The sequence below is a fragment of the Aspergillus sydowii genome, assembly GCF_001890705.1.
Source record: "Aspergillus sydowii CBS 593.65 unplaced genomic scaffold ASPSYscaffold_2, whole genome shotgun sequence".
NCBI classification, from domain to species: Eukaryota; Fungi; Ascomycota; class Eurotiomycetes; order Eurotiales; family Aspergillaceae; genus Aspergillus; species Aspergillus sydowii.
Genome location: NW_024467860.1, coordinates 3184183 through 3203518, shown reverse-complemented (window position 1 = coordinate 3203518; position 19336 = coordinate 3184183). Strand labels below are relative to the sequence as shown.

General features: G+C 52.3%; 5 protein-coding genes across 5 annotated transcripts; 4 read left to right on the top strand and 1 right to left on the bottom strand.

The window, feature by feature from the left end:
* Positions 1-3927: 3927 nt before the first annotated feature.
* On the top strand, positions 3928-4439 carry ASPSYDRAFT_675010 (uncharacterized protein). The gene has a single exon (XM_040850406.1). The coding sequence runs from the start codon at positions 4018-4020 to the stop codon at positions 4405-4407; it is 390 nt and encodes a 129-aa protein (XP_040706725.1). The 5' UTR covers positions 3928-4017; the 3' UTR covers positions 4408-4439.
* Positions 4440-4471: 32 nt separating this feature from the next.
* ASPSYDRAFT_86568 (uncharacterized protein) lies at positions 4472-4993 on the bottom strand (the record flags this gene model as incomplete). The annotated part of the gene is made up of 1 exon (XM_040851684.1): positions 4472-4993. One exon carries the CDS (start codon positions 4991-4993, stop codon positions 4472-4474), a length of 522 nt encoding a protein of 173 aa, XP_040706724.1.
* A 5549-nt stretch (positions 4994-10542) lies between these two features.
* Positions 10543-12399, top strand: sebA (putative C2H2 transcription factor (Seb1); the record flags this gene model as incomplete). Its single annotated transcript, XM_040849072.1, has 2 exons — positions 10543-11116; positions 11195-12399. 2 exons carry the CDS (start codon positions 10543-10545, stop codon positions 12397-12399), a joined length of 1779 nt encoding a protein of 592 aa, XP_040706723.1.
* Positions 12400-13521: 1122 nt separating this feature from the next.
* Positions 13522-15930, top strand: ASPSYDRAFT_144448 (diphthine--ammonia ligase family protein; the record flags this gene model as incomplete). Its single annotated transcript, XM_040841429.1, has 1 exon — positions 13522-15930. One exon carries the CDS (start codon positions 13522-13524, stop codon positions 15928-15930), a length of 2409 nt encoding a protein of 802 aa, XP_040706722.1.
* Positions 15931-16690: 760 nt separating this feature from the next.
* ASPSYDRAFT_86565 (putative phosphatidate cytidylyltransferase) lies at positions 16691-19317 on the top strand (the record flags this gene model as incomplete). Its single annotated transcript, XM_040851683.1, has 2 exons — positions 16691-17204; positions 17270-19317. The coding sequence occupies 2 exons, from the start codon at positions 16691-16693 to the stop codon at positions 19315-19317; spliced, it is 2562 nt and encodes an 853-aa protein (XP_040706721.1).
* Between the last annotated feature and the right edge of the window lie 19 nt (positions 19318-19336).

Below are 19336 nucleotides of genomic sequence, written 5' to 3'. Positions count from 1 at the left end.
GATAAATGTCGTGGTCTAGTGGCCCATCTTGCTGATGTACCATAGCGCTAGCTAGCATTGCGATGAACCTCCAGCTCTGTAACATGCGTAGTCCATGATATCCCGGAGCTGTTGCTGTCATGACAGCTGGATATAGAGGATATTCTTTGGTCATTGGTCGTATTTAAACAAGTACCTTAGCTCGAGTTTTGGAATTCATATCGCAACGTCAACAACCATCGGGAATCGTGGTCCACGTACTTTTATAGGATTTTTGATTCACTGGAGAAGAAGGATCCCCATGGTCGCCTCCCTTTGGGGCACGCTATGTTGTCCGTTTGCTTGAACCGTTCAGGGACCGGCATGCTTGCAAAATGTCTGCCCCCTGACACCTACGTGGTCCATCTGATCCATATCGAGCATTAAGCTCACCGACCTGTCGAGTCTCTATATATATAGATATATATGTAATAGGTTGTCGGGGTCGTTTAGGCCTTCGCAGCTCCTTTTCGGCAATGCACATAGTGAAGAGAGGGAGGGAATTGGGAATGACTTACAGAAGAGCATTACCTTGTGCATTCTGTACCACGCACCGAACTGAGCTGGAGCTTGAGTCTGAGCACAAGTACTGCATGCATCCTCTTCTTGCGTTGTCAAGATGCTGACAATTGCAAAACATGGTAGGAGAACAAAAGCAGCCGGCCATTCAGAAGATTCAGGGCATCATTGAGACGACAACAGTCACTGTGATATGGCTATGTAGGGATGAATTTGAATTTCATTAATGGATGGAGCTGCTTCGTAGTACGCCATTAGCTGGGCTGTGGACTATGATATAGTAATATATATGCAAATACATATAAATGAATGGTGAAACTTCATCAACGTTGAAATCGCAGAGTAGACTTTGGTATCATTCTAATAAGATTGGATCTTACTCTTCTCTATAAATCATGGGCAGCATAGCTTGCTCATTGTAAACGGAGGCGAATATCCGCTTGACATGGGCCTTAAGTGTACGAACATCATCATGGACGATGGCTCCGCTACCAGTTCATGAAGGGTTGCATTCGAGGGAAATGGCTATGGTCATTGGTGAGAATCTAGCAAGCTGAAAGGTTTATTGTTAGCGATGCTCTAACCTGCTACGGAGTATAGCTACTTGTCTAAGACGACGTCACATGATGCACTGAAGCAGCTCGGACCAGTGCAAGGACACACTTCAATATCCAAGGATCAATAGTCGAGAGCTACACATCCAAAAAGATCCAAGATATTTTGTCACTGGACAGCGTAAGTGAGTACGTGATTGATACGAAAATATAGGGCTGTTTCGTCCAAAAGTACGCCCCGAAATACCAAACTTTGGCCATCAAAATTGTCTCGCAGTAATGGCCCTGCTTCGAAAACTCTGCCTCCGCTTTGCAGACTGATGGCCCCAGTCCGATCATATCCGGCACCCTGGACCTCCAAAGATGAAAACCACGAACCATAGTTCATGCCAAGGGCGAGCTTTTGACACCATCGTGTCTCAGGAAGCGCTGGAGCGCTTGATAGGCGAGGGTTGCAGCCATGAATGAACCGAAGGATTCGGAGATAACTCTCCTGTCTTGCATTCTTGCATGCGAATGGTGATTTTAATTTCGCTCAGCTTGCCACTTGGCTGTACCTGTACCTGTGCCTTTGGCTGACTCGCAGCGGGCTACCAATGAGATAATGAAATTGAACGAGACAACGGATTCAGCTGGCACCTGTCGACTGAATAGTTGGAACCAGTTCCTCGTTCTTCATTTCGTGAGTGGGCGGGTGCCAGACCGTGCCTAGTGTACACCGCTTGATCTTCATATCACAGAGGCAGATTGAAGATCCAACACCTGGACGGTGGAAGATGGCCCGACCTCGTCGATCGTGCTTCCAAGGGACCTGGATCCTGCACCGTGCAGCATGCAGAGGACGTGCATCCATCACGTTTCCCGACCGACCCACGAGGGTGCCAATTGGACGTTTGGGTCGAGCTGGGACGGCAGGTTCAGCCCTTGAACTGCGCTCCGTGATGCAGGAGGCCTGCACACACGATTGGACAGAAGACTTCAGAAGAGCATCGTAAATTGCGATCTTAAGTGGGGAATCGGCGGGACTGAATCACTGGAACCGTGTTCCTTCGCAGATAGAGTTTCGAAGCCACCGCGCGGCCATGCCGGCTCCAGAGGTTTCGGTTTGACACCATAATGAATTATCCTCGTCCAGAGTTGCTTGGCTGCAGTTGGAGTGCGTTGGTTCGAACGAAGGAAAAAGCAACAAAGTATCAGCGCACAACGGATTGGCTCTGCTCGCTATCGACGGCGAGTTCGGAAGACGTCCTGAACCGTGGATCGTCGGAACAAATACGGACAGAACCAAGCTGTCAGGCCGGGACTTTTTTTCGGGTGATGTTTGGTGATTGTTTCACTCGTCGATGGGTGGCGGCCCTGCTGCCAGGCTGCCAGGCACGTTCGCGAGTCGCGATCTCCTTGTGGCTTGCGTATTATGTTCGTATTGCCCACTTTATCCCACTCGGACTTGGACTTTACCCTCGGAGAGGGCAACGCGGAAGTTCCCGACCAGGAGCTCCGGGATGGTGAGATAGCGGACCGTGTTGATACTACGATAGCCGTATATCATGCCTCTTCGAGGCGTGAAAGAAGAATTGGAAAAATGCGTGCTGACTGCTGAGTGCTGAGGGACCTTGGAGACTATTCAAAGTCTACTCCGGGTCCCACGCAGCTCCTCTGGGCTCCCCTTTCCTGCTCGAACCGCGGGTCGGATGGACAACATTATACCACGCAGGGAATAGACTTGGACCGATGCCTTGGAAGGGGTCGGCCTTGGTTCCTAGAGAAGTTTAGCAAAATCTGCTTGGTTCCAGTTAGATTGTCTTCGCTGACGGATAGAGTCCACTTCTTACGCTACCGTAGGAACGGCCTTCGACGGGTTCCACGGGCCTCTCTAGAGCCTTTTGCTGGCTCGTGGACTGGACTGCTGGTCCACCGTTTATCAGTCTCCAACTGGATGCAGCATTAATGCACGTGTGCACCGGTCTCAATCTTGGTCTTTGGTTGCTTTTGCACGACGCTCATCGTCTCCAGAGAGCGGCAGGCCGGAAAAGACAGGCATTTGCCGCGCTGGGGAGCCTGTCTACCATGAATATGATGCTCACTGCTGCGGGCCCATCTTGTGCTGCCACGTTCGTCGGCGATTATTTGAACCAGTGGATTGTCACAGGATCCACGAGGTCGAGTCGTATACCTTCCCTAAACGGCAAATGAAGACAACGTTTGGTTGACCAGCAGAGCTAACGATTCCTTGGGTCCTTCCCCAGGATTGGCATCAGGGCAGCTGGTCGAGGGATTTCTTTTCCCGGCCAGTGGGTAACCACTGAGTCAAACTCATCTGATGCTGATAGGCTATCAATTGGTAAAGCAATGACACAAACTGACCCCCCGAGTGTCCTCATATTGTGTGATAGTGGACACGGTGTTCAGTTGGAAACTTGGAACCGCTTTGTGACTTGGGTCAGCAGTCAGCACCCCCGCAAAGCGCTATTATTAGCGCCATCTTGGTCTTTGAACCTGCATGAGTCTGAGGAAGTGTGGACGGAAATGTGTCCCAGGTCCACGGACACAGATGGCGCGTTTCCTCTTGAGACCGACCCAGGCTTTTGCTTCAGGCTGAGTCTATCTCTGAATCAGTCTGACGGACTTCGACCGAGCATTATCAATAGGATTATCATCGCCCCTCTCACTCTGCCTCTGTTAACCTCTCTGGGGCCCGAAGTTGAACTCTATACAGGATACGCAAAGTGGCAAATAACGCGGTGACCCCGCCAGTCTGGATGCGCACCGCGGGTTTGGCAGTGGAAGATTCTTCGAAGGCCGCTATGCGAAGCCTATTTGTATTCTTATTCAATAGTTGCATCTCCGGTCGCACTGATTGTCGTCGCTGTCCAACGTGAATGGGCCAGGGCGCCGAGGGTGGAGAGAACAGGGAGGGACGCCGGAAATGAAGTCTTATTGGAGACCGCAGAATAGCATAGCTTGTTTCAGATTGTCGAGCTTGTTAACTTTGATTGTCGCTCGCTTCGACTGCCGAGCTGGACTGGCTGGAACTGCGACTGGATACGCCATACGGAGTACGGTCGCATTCACGAGTCATCGTCTCCCCACACTGAGAGTTTATTGTCTTGGCTCTATCGCCTTCATTAGTTCATTTGCACCGAAATATGAACGCACTGTGGCAAACGAAATCATCATGATTATTACTGAGTCGCTACGAGGGATTATTACCCAGAGAGACTCCAAGCTTGATCTGCATCGCACCGCCGGGACGGTCGGTTCTTGCCGCTGGCGTGCCTGTGATTTTGCCTCTCTGGAGCCCCGAGTCCTTGGATGATCACAATCATGAGTTGACCTTCCTCCCTCTTCGAGAAGGAGACTGGAAGACCGGAGTCAAAGGATTAAGGAACAGGCTCGACTTCAAGTTGCTGGAATTGCATGACCGAACGTGAATGCGTTGGGACCCGCAGCTTTTGGTCCTTTGAGTCTGGCCTCACGGTCGGCTCCAGTGTAACATCCATCCCGTGCTCTATAGGGCCATTACAGTCAGACGACACCACTCTCTGATTTCTCGGCAATTGCATCTTCATGTCTTTGCCATCGTCCGATGGCATCCTTTCGAGATCTAAACGGCGCGCGTAACCCACCCACCGTGTTGCTGGGTCTTCACCATCCCACTCTGGAAGATGTGAAACTGCCAAACAGAACGGCTGCGGCATCTGATTCGCCATGTAAGCGGCATGTCCAAGAACCCGCCGACATCGTTCGACAAGGGACACATCTTTCGTCCTGTCAACTACGCACGAGGGCTCTGCCTCGAAACAGAATGCAAGGGAAGGGTCCCGTCCGAGGGCGGGTCTGACGCTGGCGGTGCCCACTCTCGAAAGAACGCCACTGGTGACTGGACAGTAGACGAGGCCCATCCCGCCTAGCTGTCATATTGCTTCGCTCGAGCCTCGCGTATCACCGGCTTGAAAGGGACCTCGTGGATGATGACCCAATCACCAAAAGCAAAACGGCCAACACGGTACGTAGGAGTCAGTAAAAGCGCACTGCAATTTGTGGTTCTCGTCTGCCTTCCTTTGTCGGACTGTCCTCCGTCAAGAGTTTGCCCCTGGTGGGGTTCTCTTCACATTCGACTTGTCATCCACTTCTCGGGGAGACATACGGGGACTCGAAAATCAGACGACAGTTATGCAAGGAAAGCGTGACGGCGGCGATCATCGCATCACAGACACAGTGCCTGGCGTTCATAATACGCTACCTGCAAGGCGGCGGGCGGGTTTTCCTTAGTCTTACTCTGTTGCCCAAGACCGTGGGGTCTGTTTGCCTATCAGCATTCGATAGTCGTTGATGCCGTCAGATACGCGCAATCGCCCGCTTGAAAGTCCCTCATATCTTATCACTTTCTGCTTTGTCCTCCCGGCTGGATGCCTGGTGATTCTCAGCCAGAGCAATAATCTGATATCACTGACTGGTGCAGTGCCACTGAGTCATTGGCGAAGAATCCGACCCGTCACATTGATTGCAGGAGTCTGTGCGCCAACGGCTTTTCCCTCTCTCGGCATTGACGCCGTGAATGCTCAGTAATCACGGTGAGTCTTCAGATAGGATGCACCTCGAGCTTGCTTACATGTTTTTTTCTCCGACCGAAGTTCCATCGCCAATAGTCCACTAATCGCCCGTTCGATTCATGGTTGCATGCGAGTGGAGGCTTCGATTGCTTCGAGAACTTGGGAGAGGGCCTCACAGTCCCATCGTGGTAATTAACAGACTCCATCTAATATAACTGCTACGTCGCTAGAAGGCACAAAACCGCGCCATTTCCTTCTGGAAGCCTTCTGGCCTGGCGTTTAATCAAAGAGGTGGAGAATTTCAACGGCCGAAGGGGAACAAGAGGAAGCTATTCCAAGGTCCAGCCGTTATTAATTTACGGAGGCAGAGGGCCGAGCCGACGAGACGACGAGACGAAAGTCCTCAGATTGCTGCCTCTGCTCAAGGTCTTTGGAGGGACACACGCCGTCTCCATGTCATCTCCGCGAACCCTCACGTCAAAAAGTACCTTAATCCTTTGGAATGAACAAATAGTCGCGAGAGTGGGCCATAGATATCTTTAGTAGCGAATTAGACAATGTGAAACCTTGCACTTAACCTGATTAGTCCAATGTCCCCACTGCTCTGGAGGGCGACGTTTCTCGAGTTGGCAGGAGTTGGCTGAGGCTCGACCCTCATCTCAACATTGGCCTCATCATGATGAAGTTTGAGGTACTGCCGAGTCTGTCCTTTGCACCAGGAAATGACAATGAACGTTCATCGTGAATGTCGGTGTAAAAGTCAAGTGCAGCATCCACGGTAACTGGCTCGGAGTTGTCAACCATTAATGTCGAGACTTAATAATCCGTGTGCGACGAAAGCCTGGTAACTTTCGGGAACGCATCATTGAAGCTTGCTCAAATAAACCAACCAACCCTCTGGGCTTGTGGCGACGACATCGCCAAAATAGAGATTCGTTGTCATCCACGGTTATAGGTCAGAGATCTGATTGACAGCTCCGGTTATCCGAACCCCCTTGCGTGAACCTTGGGGTTGTATACTGAGCTGTCACCTGGTTTGAGAATTGCCTGTCTGTGATGATTGATGAAGGTTCTCGACAAATAAAGTTATGTGCTGCTGATCATTGCGTTTGAAGGATTCGATATGGGTCTGATTATTGCCGTGATGGAGACTGATAGAGACTGCATTATCGTTATCATGGCCGAAATATGGAGGGGCGCGATAAGACACCGAAACGCAACTACCGAGCACCATTGTTTTGCCTTTTCTGTTTTGTCAAAGATAGAATATGGAGCTGCGAATGTGCCGGTTTGGTAATCCAACTTAAATTTCTCAGTGAACCATCCGCTACCGGTAGACTATAGGCAAAACTAGCGGGCTGGTGAAAACGTTGGCCACCAGAGCCCGGAGGAAGGTTTGGGTTAGTGGGATCAAGATTCAAAGCCCAGGTTCTTTGACACTGAAGCATCCCAAGACAGTCGGGACAAAGACACGGAACCTTGAGCAAGCTGTAAGCAAGCCCGGAACGTGTCTTATTGGGCAGGAGGCGAAAGGGAATCAGCCAAAATAGCTCGAACCCAGGCGTGTGACGCTGCGTAACCCTAGTGTTCCCTGTCGACCAGGACTGCATTCGGCGGCGCGTTTTTGAGCAACCTTGCTATGCATAGGCTTATAGTTGTTACTTCCGATTTTAGCAGTCGGTGATGATGACTGATGACAACCTGCGATTTGACCATGACGAGACTAAACATTGGGTTGGTTGTGTGGATGCGATGTTCCGACAAGAGCCTTGGCTGCTGCAAGCCTGCAAGGCTGCGGGCTCTCCGCATTTGTTCCTGCAGCAGTCCGCAAGGAACAAACTGACCGGTCGAGACAATGTTGAACAGGTCCAACCCAAACCTGGCAATATGTGACTTGGTGGCGAGATGCTGACTGGCTCGGTTTCAATCACCGAAGCATGTATTGGATTACTCCGTACTCTGTATGCCAGGAACTCTGTTTGAGTTTCCGGCAGCGTCGATTGCTGTCTCAGTTGCAGGCGTATGGCTATTTGTCAATGGTCAGGCTGGGATTACTTCCGGCCCGAAGCAATACTTCGATGCAAGGCGTGCACTCACGCAGCGTACCTGACATATGACAAGCAAACTACAGCGTCCATGAAACCACAAGGCCCAGGCAGTCGGCATTGAGAAAGGAGAATGCCACCCGAGGAGCCAATTGCGGGAGCATCATATGAAAGAAGTGCGTCGAGGCTGCAGGTATATTCGATATCGCTACAAGGATTTATGCATCTTAATGCACTGTGATGGGGAGTCTGGAGGACAAGCCCACCATGGCACAATCTGTGGGCCATCGAAACGGTTTCGACTGGCAATCCTGGGCCTTGGCTCGCCAGTGTCGCCACTTTGCATATTCAAACCCCCAATTAATAACGGCCGTTGATATAGCAAGGTATCATGTAGAATGATGATTACTCTGGTCGGTCGGTCAGCCTTTCCTTTGTCCTCCATTCCAGTCGTGAAGGAAAGTCCACGGCGACTGTAGAGGTGGCACTGACCAAGGGTCGGGGTGGCACCAATCCTCGTTTGGCAGGGTCTCAGCACGGGGAATTGATTCTGATCGACCTTGCCGTGTGTTTTGTTCACAGTCACAGACTCAGAGACCCTCTTGCTGCTCTGGAAGTGCCTTTGCTGATCTTACTCAAAAATGAAGGCGACGGCTCGAGCGCAATCAAAACGATGGAGACGGTAGCTCATAGGCCCAGTTGAGACCGCAATTCTTTCTTTAAACAAATTGGGCATGGGGTGTATCCCCCAAGTGGCTGGACGGGATGCGCACGCAGTGGGGCCGAGGACGAGGACGACGAGGCAGGCGAGTCAATCCTTCTTTCTCGCGCCGCAGCCAACTTTTTCGGCTCAACCCAGACTGTCACAATCCCATCAGGGCCAGACTTCCATTGGCTGATGGTGGCGGTCGCGTCTCCGCTCGCGTTCAAAAGAAGAAACCGAGGCGTTCCACATCAATTTCCAGCAAGCTGCTGATTTGCTGGATGAATGGTGCACGTCGTTGATAAGCCAGACGATGGAACTAGGCCGAGATGCGGCACGTACGAGGCATCACCTGTCGAAGCCGTTGGAGAGATGCGATTGCTCGATGAGCGTTCGTCAGTTGGCGCGGGCAAGTCCGTGGAGGGTGCAGCAGCAGTGGTGAGGCAGGCTGAGTTGCAGGCTGGAGGGAGGGAGAGCGCGCAACGTGACTGGCGAGGAGGCCACAGCAATTAATCAAATTGTGATCTATTTTAGGCAGGAGCGAAAATCATTGGGTGTACCGGTCGACCACGTCTCGGAATTGCGACGAGGAAGTGGCAGTGGCAATGGGCTCAGCCAGAGAACAACACACAGCGCAGTCTGATAATTCAGAGCTGAGACACAGGACCAGTGCAGGCCGCGAATTCATTGGAAACCTTGGTCTCTCGCCGGATGCTGCTGGCAGGCAGTGGCGGGCAGGCGCACAGTCTGTCTCGCTACTGAGGGTGAGCATCAACGACCAAGACCAACACCAAGCACCTCTCTCCATTGGGATAGATCGCTCTCCGCATTCACCGATCCTGTAACCGGACCGCAGGAATTGGGTCCGCGACAATGGATGATGGGTTTTGAGGCCACCATTTGGGAATGGGGCTTGGGGCCACTCCCACTCCCACTCGTGCTGCGACCCCACCGACTTACGCTTTTTGGCATTCCCCGGCTGGTGTTGCTAGTGGGCCACACCCTGCTCGCCCTCGCCCACGCCATTCGCTGACTTGGGAAGGAGCACAACATCCGACGGCCTTGACCACGCTGCTTGCTCTGTGCTCTTCCTTGCCCGGAGACAGTCCCACCGTCGAAGCCGACGCTGAACGAGAATCCTGGGAGGCCTGCAAGTTGCAGCTGCAGCTGGAGTGCGATGGGCCTCAAAATTTCGACATGCCAGCGAGATTAAGTATCGGCCATCAGTTGTGCTATCATGAGCCGTTCGCTTCTCGAAGAATCGGATACTACTAGTAAGTTGTAGTGGTGATATGACACCATCTCGGCGGAATCATCAGATCATTCGCTGGCTGATTATTTCTCAATCCGAGAATAAATAAATTAAATGCAAAATATTAAATTATTTTTTTTTTGGGGGGGATTATTTCCAGCCTAAAAGTACGGCTCCAGTCCGGCCAATTCGTAGCACAGGCAGATCACACTCTTTTATCCACCAGCCCGTCCATCATCCTCCACCATCCTTCCATTCCGTCTTGCTGTTCCCATATCGGCCCTGTCTCTCATTTCCCACCCCGCGACTTCATCTTCTCTTCCTATCCTTATTTCAATTTGTCCTTTCCTTTCCATTTTTAGACTTCTCTTGCTCCCTCGTCTTTCGTTTCTTTTCCTTTTCCTCACTAACTTCCTGCTTCCTCTTGCTTTCTCTTGCGACTATTGCCTGTCTTCCGGTTCCTGCCTGAGTGCTCATTATACTATACTCTTGCTCTTATCCAGGTTCCTGTCCTTCCTTCATAGACCTTGCGACACGCCGTCTGAGAAAGACGAGATCTCTTCCGAAGCACGGAACTGCGACTTCTCAACTCGTACTATACTCAAGTGTTACTGCTGCCTTGAGCTCGTTCTGATACTCCCGCCTCTCTCATCATTCCTTCATTGAGAGCGAGAGCAATCCGACGACGTTCTTTCCAACAATCATCCTGCCTGATATACATCGCCAATAATATACTCTCCACAACCTTATATTATACCTATATTTAATAATACTTGGTCGAGAGCCGACGTTTGTCTGCTCCTTCCTATACTTCGACTTCACTTAATGTGGGTATTTTGACATTGCGTTATACCCGGTCAAGGCACTGACGAAACTATAGAATCAAATTCTAGCAACAATGGACGGATATACAATGGCCTCCAGCGGACAGCCACAATTCGCATACTACTCTGCCGATTCACAACAGAGACAACAGTACGCTGGCCATCCCTCTGAAATGCAATACTATGGTCAGGTCTCGCCGTTCCCACATGCCCAGCAACAGTCTCAACAGCAGCACTGTGTGCCCGAGCAGCAGCCCATCTACTCTGCTCCTGCAGTCCTGAACATGCACCAAATGGCCACCACAAACGCCTTCCGCGGCGCCATGAACATGACTCCCATTGCTTCCCCACAGCCATCACACTTCAAGTCATCTCTCGCCGTGCAAGGCTCGCCCGCTTTGATGCCCATCGACACTAGGTTCGTCGGCAATGAATACTACGCATTCCCCTCGACACCACCGCTTTCGGCCGCTGGCAGCTCTGTGAGCAGCCCGCCTTCTTCCAACGGTAACCTCCACACCCCCATCGATAACTTCTTCACATTGGAGAAGGTAGAGGGTGTTAAGGAGGGGTGCGAGGGCGAAGTTCACGCTGAGATCCTAGCCAACGTTGACTGGCAACGCTCGGCCTCGCCTGCCATGACTCCAGGTAAGCTTTTAAAATTGCTTTCTCGAGAAGAAAAGACACCAGTAAAGAAAGGCGAATGGAAAGCTAACAGCTATTTAGTATTCATCCACAACCCTTCCATCTCTAGTCATAGCTCGGAACTCCTATCTGCTAACAGCTCTTGCCCATCCCTTTCTCCATCGCCTTCTCCCGTCTCCTCTATGTTCGGCCAGTCCCAATCACCACTCCAGCTTGAGCACTCGACTTCTTTTTGTGACCCTCGGGAACTTACCGTGGAGTCGGCAAACAGCGCCCCTACTGAGCTGCCGCCCTTGCCTTCTCTGTCTTGCGACGATGAGGAGCCCAAGGTGGTTCTCGGTAGCGAAGCTGTCACTTTGCCCGTCCATGAGAACCCCGCTCCATCTTTCACATCCTCGAACGAGGATCCGCTTAACAGCCTGCCAACGTTCGACAGTTTCTCTGACCTGGACTCAGATGACGAGTTTGTGAACCGCCTGGTTGACTTCCACCCCAGCGGAAGCACTTTCTACCTTGGCGGAAAGAGGCAGCGCCTTGGAACCTACTCGCTGGATGAGGACGAGTTCCTCAGCGAGCACGGCCTGGAGGATAACGAGGATTTGGAAGTGTCTCTTTCTGGTCTCCCAGTCATCCCTGCGGAAACTAGTGAGACTTCGGAGGAGATGGCGTCCAAGAAGCGCTGCAACCGCAAGTCGCCCAAGAAGACCTCGACTGAAGACCACACCGACGCCTTCGCTGGTATGCAGGCTCAGATGCCCGTCAACGATAATGCCATTGAGTCTATGCCCTCGCACGACCATGCTGACTGCCAGGCCCGTCAGCACTCCGTCGTGAGCTCTTCCGGCTCCGAGACTGCCTCTGGCCCTGTCTCTGTCCGTCGTCGTGGCCGCAAGCAGTCGTTGACTGAGGACCCTTCCAAGACCTTTGTCTGCACCCTTTGCTCCCGCCGTTTCCGCCGCCAGGAGCATCTCAAGCGCCACTACCGTTCTCTTCACACGCAGGACAAGCCGTTCGAGTGCGGTGAATGCGGGAAGAAGTTCTCTCGTAGTGATAACCTCGCCCAACACGCCAGAACTCACGCTGCCACATCCGTCGTTATGGGCGTCATTGACAACAGCAATGGTGGTGTCCAGGCGTACGAAGAGCGGGATCCATCCACGATGGGTGCTGTTCTGTACGACAACGCGACCAAGTCGACTACCGGTGATTCGGATGAGAGTGCCGAGACGCCGTCTGGCGACCGACGTTCATTGAAGAAGCGCAAGCGAGAGGAGAGCAACGCGTGATCCGGTATCGCCTGAGGCTATCACGAACGCTATGCGACCAGGAGTTTTCTTCCCATATACATATTACATTCATCATACAACATTCCTGCATTTACACCAGCTTGGACATCTGCACTGGTTGGTTTGACTTGGATTCGGCGTTAAGAACGGCATTTATTTTTTTTATCCTTAAGGTTACGGTTCGCATCAACAATTCTCGAGGTCACCAGAGAAAAGAGAAATCATCGGAAACAAGAGGTGTTTTTGGGACGCCCGTGTTTTCGGGACTATAGAAGGGGCGCAACAACTCGGTTGGATCAAAATCATAGAGGCCATCGCATGGCTGAGAGTTTTTTTTGACCACATTTTCAGCCAAGGCTTATAACGGGCTGCATCATCATTTTCTTTTTCCTCTCTTTGATCTCCAACCACCAGCTTTTGCTGCTTCTTGTATTTGAGTTTTGCTTTTTCTTTTTCTTCTCTTATTCTCTTCGTTTCGTTCACCCTGCTATTCAGTGTTATTATTTTGATGTAATATGCCCTTTTTTGTGCCACTGTGCTACTCCTGTGCTGGTCACATGTATAATCTATTTATTCCTGTTCTCCCCATCGTTACTCATACCCATATCTGCAATACTGTTTTGTATCACTTGTGTCTTTGGCCACTTTAACTGCATTTCCAGTGTGCATAATACCTACGTTTGCGCTGTCCGTTGGCGGTCTAGCTAGTCATAATTTGAGATGTTGCTGAAGCATATTGCCCTTTGTATTCGAAGCGAGAAAATAGAAATCTTTACTGTAGAAGACTTGAGGTTTGGTGTAGAAGGCAGTGCGGGTGCGGCCGCAGTCAGCCAACCAACCACACTTCCATTGCAACGCCGAAGCTTCACCACTCCCGAGCAACCCAAACCAACCTAAGCCTTGGAAGTACAGCAATTCAGCAGTCAAACTCAAGGAAAAGGATATCCATATATTCTCCATCACGATACTCGATACTCGTGGGGCTCAACCTCTCCTCGCTAAATCTTTACCTTTTGAGGGGGTACCCAATCAGGAGAGGGGGAAAAAAAGGAAAAAAGAAGAAAAAATCCCATCCACCACCTAAACAAACCAACATCATATCATCATCCGTCATCTCACAAAATGCCACCACCAACAGAGATAACAAAACCATCAGCCTTCCAACAACCCCAAGGCCTCAACGTAATCGCCTTAATCTCGGGCGGGAAGGACTCTCTCTATTCAATCCTGCACTGCATCCGCAACGGCCATAAAGTCGTCGCTTTGGCAAATCTCCACCCACCACCACTCCCGACCAGCACCAGCAGCAGCAGTAGCAGCAATGATCCCACACAGACAGAGACACAAACGCAAACGGGGGAAGACGACATCGACAGCTTCATGTACCAAACGATCGGATGGAACGTGATCCCGCTCTACGAAGCAGCGCTTGGCATCCCGCTCTATCGCGCGCCGATTGTCGGCGGCGCCGTTGATGCGGAGAGGGTCTATGGTGATTCGACTTCTACCTCTACTTCTGCCTCTGCCTCTGCTTCGACCTCTAATCCTGGTAGTGGTCCTACTGGGAGGGAGGAGGAAGAGGATGAAACAGAATCGCTTATCCCGCTCCTGAACAAAGTCAAGGCTGCGCACCCGGAGGCGAATGCGGTCTGCGCGGGCGCGATCCTTTCTACGTACCAACGGACCAGGATCGAGAATGTTGCAGGGCGACTGGGGCTGACGCCGCTGGCTTGGTTGTGGATGTATCCGTTTCTACCGGCGCCTGTGGAGCGGGGGATATCTGGGGAAGGGGATGAGGCGGGGTTGCTGGCTGATATGGCGGCGGTGGGTTGTTCGGCGCGGATAGTGAAGGTTGCGTCAGGGGCGCTGGATGAGGGGTTTTTGTGGGGGGATGTTGCGGATGGGAGTGGGGGTTTGAGGAGGAGAATTGTGAAAGGGGTGAGGAGGTTTGCTGTGGATTTGGATGAGGATATTCGGGGGGCGGTTTTGGGGGAAGGTGGGGAGTATGAGACGCTTGCGGTTGATGGACCGGGGCTTTTGTGGAAGGGGAGGATTGAGGTTGGTGAGAAGGGAAGGGATGTCAGGGTTGGTGAGGGGGGTGTTGGGTATTTGAGGTTGGAGGGGGCGAGAGTTGTGGATAAGGATGGTGGTGATGGTGTTAGACCTGGGGATGTGAGGAGGCCGACAATTCTGGATGAGGAGTTTGCTGGTGCGTTGGATGGGCTTTGGAATGGGGATGGGCATGAGAGTGATGAGGGTGTGGCTTCGAGGTCCACGGAGAAAGGTTCATGGACTTTTACGAACCCAGTTCAGTCTGTGAGTGGGGGTATCTGGACAGTGTCTAATATTACGGCGTCTGAGGCTGGTCCTGGGGCTGCTGAGCAGACGGAAGCGATTGTCAAGAAGATTCGAGACGTTTTGAATACCCGACTCCGAGATGGAGCGAGCGCTCGAACAACAGCTGATATCGTTTTTACTACGGTTTTGCTTCGCTCAATGGCTGATTTCCCCTCGATGAACGGTATCTACGTCTCTCTATTCAAGAAACCAAACCCTCCAGCAAGAGCCACGGTGGCTTGTGGTGACAGTCTGCCGGACGGCGTGAACGTGATGGTTTCGATGGTCGTCGATCTAGGCCCGAGGACCCAACGCAGTGGTTTACATGTTCAGTCGCGATCTTACTGGGCCCCGGCAAATATCGGGCCGTATTCGCAAGCCATGTCTGTGCCTCTACAGGGTACGGAACGGGTGGTATACATTGCGGGTCAGATCCCTCTAGAGCCTGCGTCTATGGAGTTGATTGAAAGCTCTTCATCGGAACCATCCTGGGGCGAGACGTACAGTTTACGAGCTGTCCTGGCATTGCAACACATGTGGCGGATAGGCGCAGCAATGGAGGTCGGCTGGTGGTTGGGAGCAGTTGCTTTCTTCACTGGGACAGACCACATCAAGGCCAGGGCCCAGTTTGCATGGAAACTTTGGCAGAGACTGCATGATCCAGAGGACCGGGAATCAGACGAGGAGGAGTCAGCAGTAGACGTCTGGGACATTAAGTATGGACGCAGAGGACACGAGCAGTCCAGACCCATTAAGCGTCCCCAGATTCCCAACTTTGAAATTGTGGAGGCGAAGGGTTCCAAGAACCAGATACCAGCCTTTTTCGCGGTTCAGGTCGACGAACTCCCGAGAAACAGCGATATTGAATGGCAGGGACTCGGCTACCGCTGTGAGGGGTTGAGACTAACCAGGACTGAAACAGAGTTTGGGCGCACGGTTGAAGCCACAACAACCGAAAACCAAAGATATTCGTGCATCGAGATTGATAGCGGAGCGGGCCTCCAAACGAAGATACAGCGCGTATCGGAGGTATACGCAACGCAAGCCCAGTCGGGAGCGTTCCACTGCGTTATCTACAGCAGCCAACCTCTACCGGAAGACTGCTGCCAAGGACAAGTAATCCCGTGCAAGTCGGTCTGGGGCGCAGACGGGCGCGAACTGGCAGCCGGTATCATTATACAGAAACAGACGTGATGGCCACCAAAAGCCACCAGGCCGCGCAAAGTGGGAGAGAGGTGACGGCGGTACTTACTGATGGCGTAAGATTCGAGAAAAGCCCCGAACATGAGCGCTGCAGGACGGTTATCCATCGACTCGTGGGCGAGTGGCTGATTGGACGATAACCGTGGACTAAGCGTGCCCAGCAGCGCAGTCGCCAGTCAAAGTGGGCGGGCGACTGTTAGCATTTCCACCGGCCTGGACACACTGAGGCGTCGTACGTGTCGCCCGGCCGATTGGACTGGCGCAGTCGCAGGGCTTTGTCCTCCGGGCTGGGAGAGGCTAAGGCCGATGTTGGGAAAGCGTTGGGGCGGACGGCGTAAACAGAAGATTAGACGAGAGGCAAAGACAAACGAGAGCACAGTAGATAATGTTATTATTTCTTGTACTCCGGACACTGAGCGGTGATGGTGGTGCAGGAGCTGCATGCATGTGATGGGCCTGAAAAAAAAGGCCGCCATCCGCCTGATAATAACTTCCATTCCGCAACGCCATCTCTCTTCCAGTTCCATCTCTTCATCGGTTCCTCTACATTGCTCTCCCCACCGATCTCCCATGTCTCCTCCTGTCAGGTATGTTGATCCATCGTCCGCCGTCTTGTCCGACCCCGCTGGTTTAATTACTGACCGTCTGCGGCTTAGTGGCCTTTGCTCCCTCACACGACCCAGACTTCCACTCCCGATCATGACGTTCTGCGCGTTATAAACACAACCCGGTTTCCGATATCCATGGGGTCATGGCCCGCTCGACAAGCCAGGAGGACGAGGGGCCGTCTCCGAACATGATCCCACTCGACGCGGATGTTGCTGCACCTGACGATCTCCGGTCACTGTCACGATCGCCTCACCCATATCACCGCAACGGATCCGTCCACCACCGCACGCGAACGTCCAGTGACAGCGGTACCGAGGCCGATGATGAAAGCACAGGCTTATTAAAAGGACTGCCAGCGCCGCCGCTTCGATCACGGAGGGGTGCACGGCCAGTTTGGAACGGCGTTGGTGATCATGACTTGTGGCTGCCGGGATTGCAACGCTGGCCGTCCATGGCCCGGTCGACTTCGCGGAGCTCGCGACGGAGCTCTATTGGTGACAACGAGGCCGAATTAGCGGAGATGAGGAATAAAATGAAGAAGAAAAAGCGCATTCAGGTTATTCGGAGGGCATTCGAGGCTGCCTTGCTACTCTCCGTGGGCGGCGTGGTTTTGGGGCAGCAGAGCGTAAGATCGCTCGCGTGGGCTTGGAAGAAAGGTACACTGAACCAACCCGTCAGCTTTTACTATTGCCATTGCTAATTCGAGGTTTGTTTTGGCCAGAACTCATTACCTATTCCCTTACGGTCGTCGGCGTCTACGCGATATACCCTCTAAACCGGCATGGACGTCTCCGACTCTCTAGGTTCTTGTCCTTCGATATTCCACATACCTTCGACCCAGCTCCGCTTTTATACCCCATCCTCATTCCCGTATACGTTTCCTTGTCGTTATCGGACCATAAGCCGTCATTGGTACTGCCGAACATACTTCTGGCTCTTGCCTCAATCCCCCCTGCAGCCATTCCTATGCATGACCTAGTGCATGGGCAAAGTGTGATGCACTGGCTTCTCACCTTACTCCCACTCCTTGCCTCCGAGCAACTGTCCTGGGGCAGCATTCGCCCGTCACCTCTTTCTCTCCGTGGTTTCGACCCTGAAGCTTTGACTCTTGTTTTTCCTTTGCACCAAGCATTGATACCCACTTTAGATTTCCTTTTGTCTACCAGCATTCTTCCAGCGGAACTTCAGCTTCTGACGACTGCTCTTATTAATTTGTTTTTGTTCGCCACTTCCCCACAAGCGGAAATTCTCAAAGCGCTGCTATGGCTAGGCAGCCTGTGTATTTTTATCTCGTGCCGCCAAGTTCTTCACTGGGAGGTTGCTCTAGCCAGAATACCGAGTTGGAAATTTCGACGGTCTCCCAGCGCCTCCAATTCGCCCAAAAATATTTTGAATCTGCTGGATCACAGAATCTGCCAGAAGCTGAGTCGAGCCGGTTCCTCTGAAGACGCTCTGTCAGATAGCGACTCTCCCGACAGCCATGTGACATCTGCCTCGCGTCGGACACCATATGACCACCGGGAAAAATCCTCACCGGAGAGTCCCACAGAAAATGGTGCAGTGGAAGACCCAACCCAACGACAGGCATCCCCCAGTTTCGAAGAGGCTATGCGCTCAGCAAAGGCCAGAACTACCCCAAAAGGCCGACGAAAGAGATCATTGGCGCCGGACCTGACGTCCTTTTTATCTATGACTGTTCCGCAGGTTCAGGTCCGCAAATGGATCTATGGTTTCTACGTTTACCTAGCAGTCATAGCTATTATCCTGGGGCCCGTGCGGAAGTACGTGGGCGAACGGGCGTTACAGGGAGAAGAGCCTTTTGGGTGGGCACTGGGATATTTGCTTGGGAACATTTCCTGGTTCAGGTTTTGGGTTATCACCTCGAGCCTGGAGGACTGGATACCCATCCCTTCCCGGTTGGATAACAGTTTGTCGAGCGCCTTCTGTCATCTTGGACGGGCAGAACATCTCCGCCACGGCACTTTTGGAGAGGCCAATACTCGTCTGATGATGATTGCTTATTGCTTGGCTGTTCTTGTGACAGGTATTGCAGTAGTCATCCGGTTTGCAGAAGTTGACACTAGGCGCAAAGTATTCCATGGAACGATGGTGTTGATGTTCTTACCAACAATATACGTCGACCCAGGATTCTGCGCCCTTGCTATGGCCTTGGTGTTGGCCATATTCCTGCTTCTAGACCTCTTCCGGGCCTCGCAGCTTCCGCCTATCTCGCGACCCTTGACGAATTTTCTTGAACCCTATGTGGATGGCCGGGACTACCGAGGTCCGGTCATCGTTTCCCACATATTTCTCCTCATAGGAAGCGCCATTCCGCTTTGGCTCGCCCTGGCCGACGTATCGCGAACCGGAGAGCATCCATGGAAATCGTGGGACGTTCAGGGTCGAGATGTGAGCATGCTTAGCGGAGTCATCTGTGTTGGCCTAGGAGACGCAGCTGCTTCGCTCGTTGGGCGCCGCTTTGGCCGACACAAATGGTTTTGGGGCGGGGGCAAATCTGTTGAGGGTAGTGTAGCCTTCGCAATCGCGGTAACTGCGGGCTTAATGTTTGCACAAGCCTGGCTTGCGCTTGGGCAATGGTCAGTGAGCGGGCAGGACGGACCGAAGCACTTCTCCTGGTCCTTAGCGATGGTCAAGGCAGCTTTAGCGGCCGGCGGAGCTAGTGCGACTGAAGCAGTGCTGACTGGGTGCAATGATAATGTGGTCGTCCCTATCGTGCTGTGGCTACTAGTGCGAGGACTAGGATTTTGAATGCTAGACGATGATGATG

Excerpts from the sequence above, each read along its gene's own strand:
- ASPSYDRAFT_675010 (XM_040850406.1), top strand. The coding sequence starts at position 4,018 with ATGAAGTCTTATTGGAGACCGCAGAATAGCATAGCTTGTTTCAGATTG.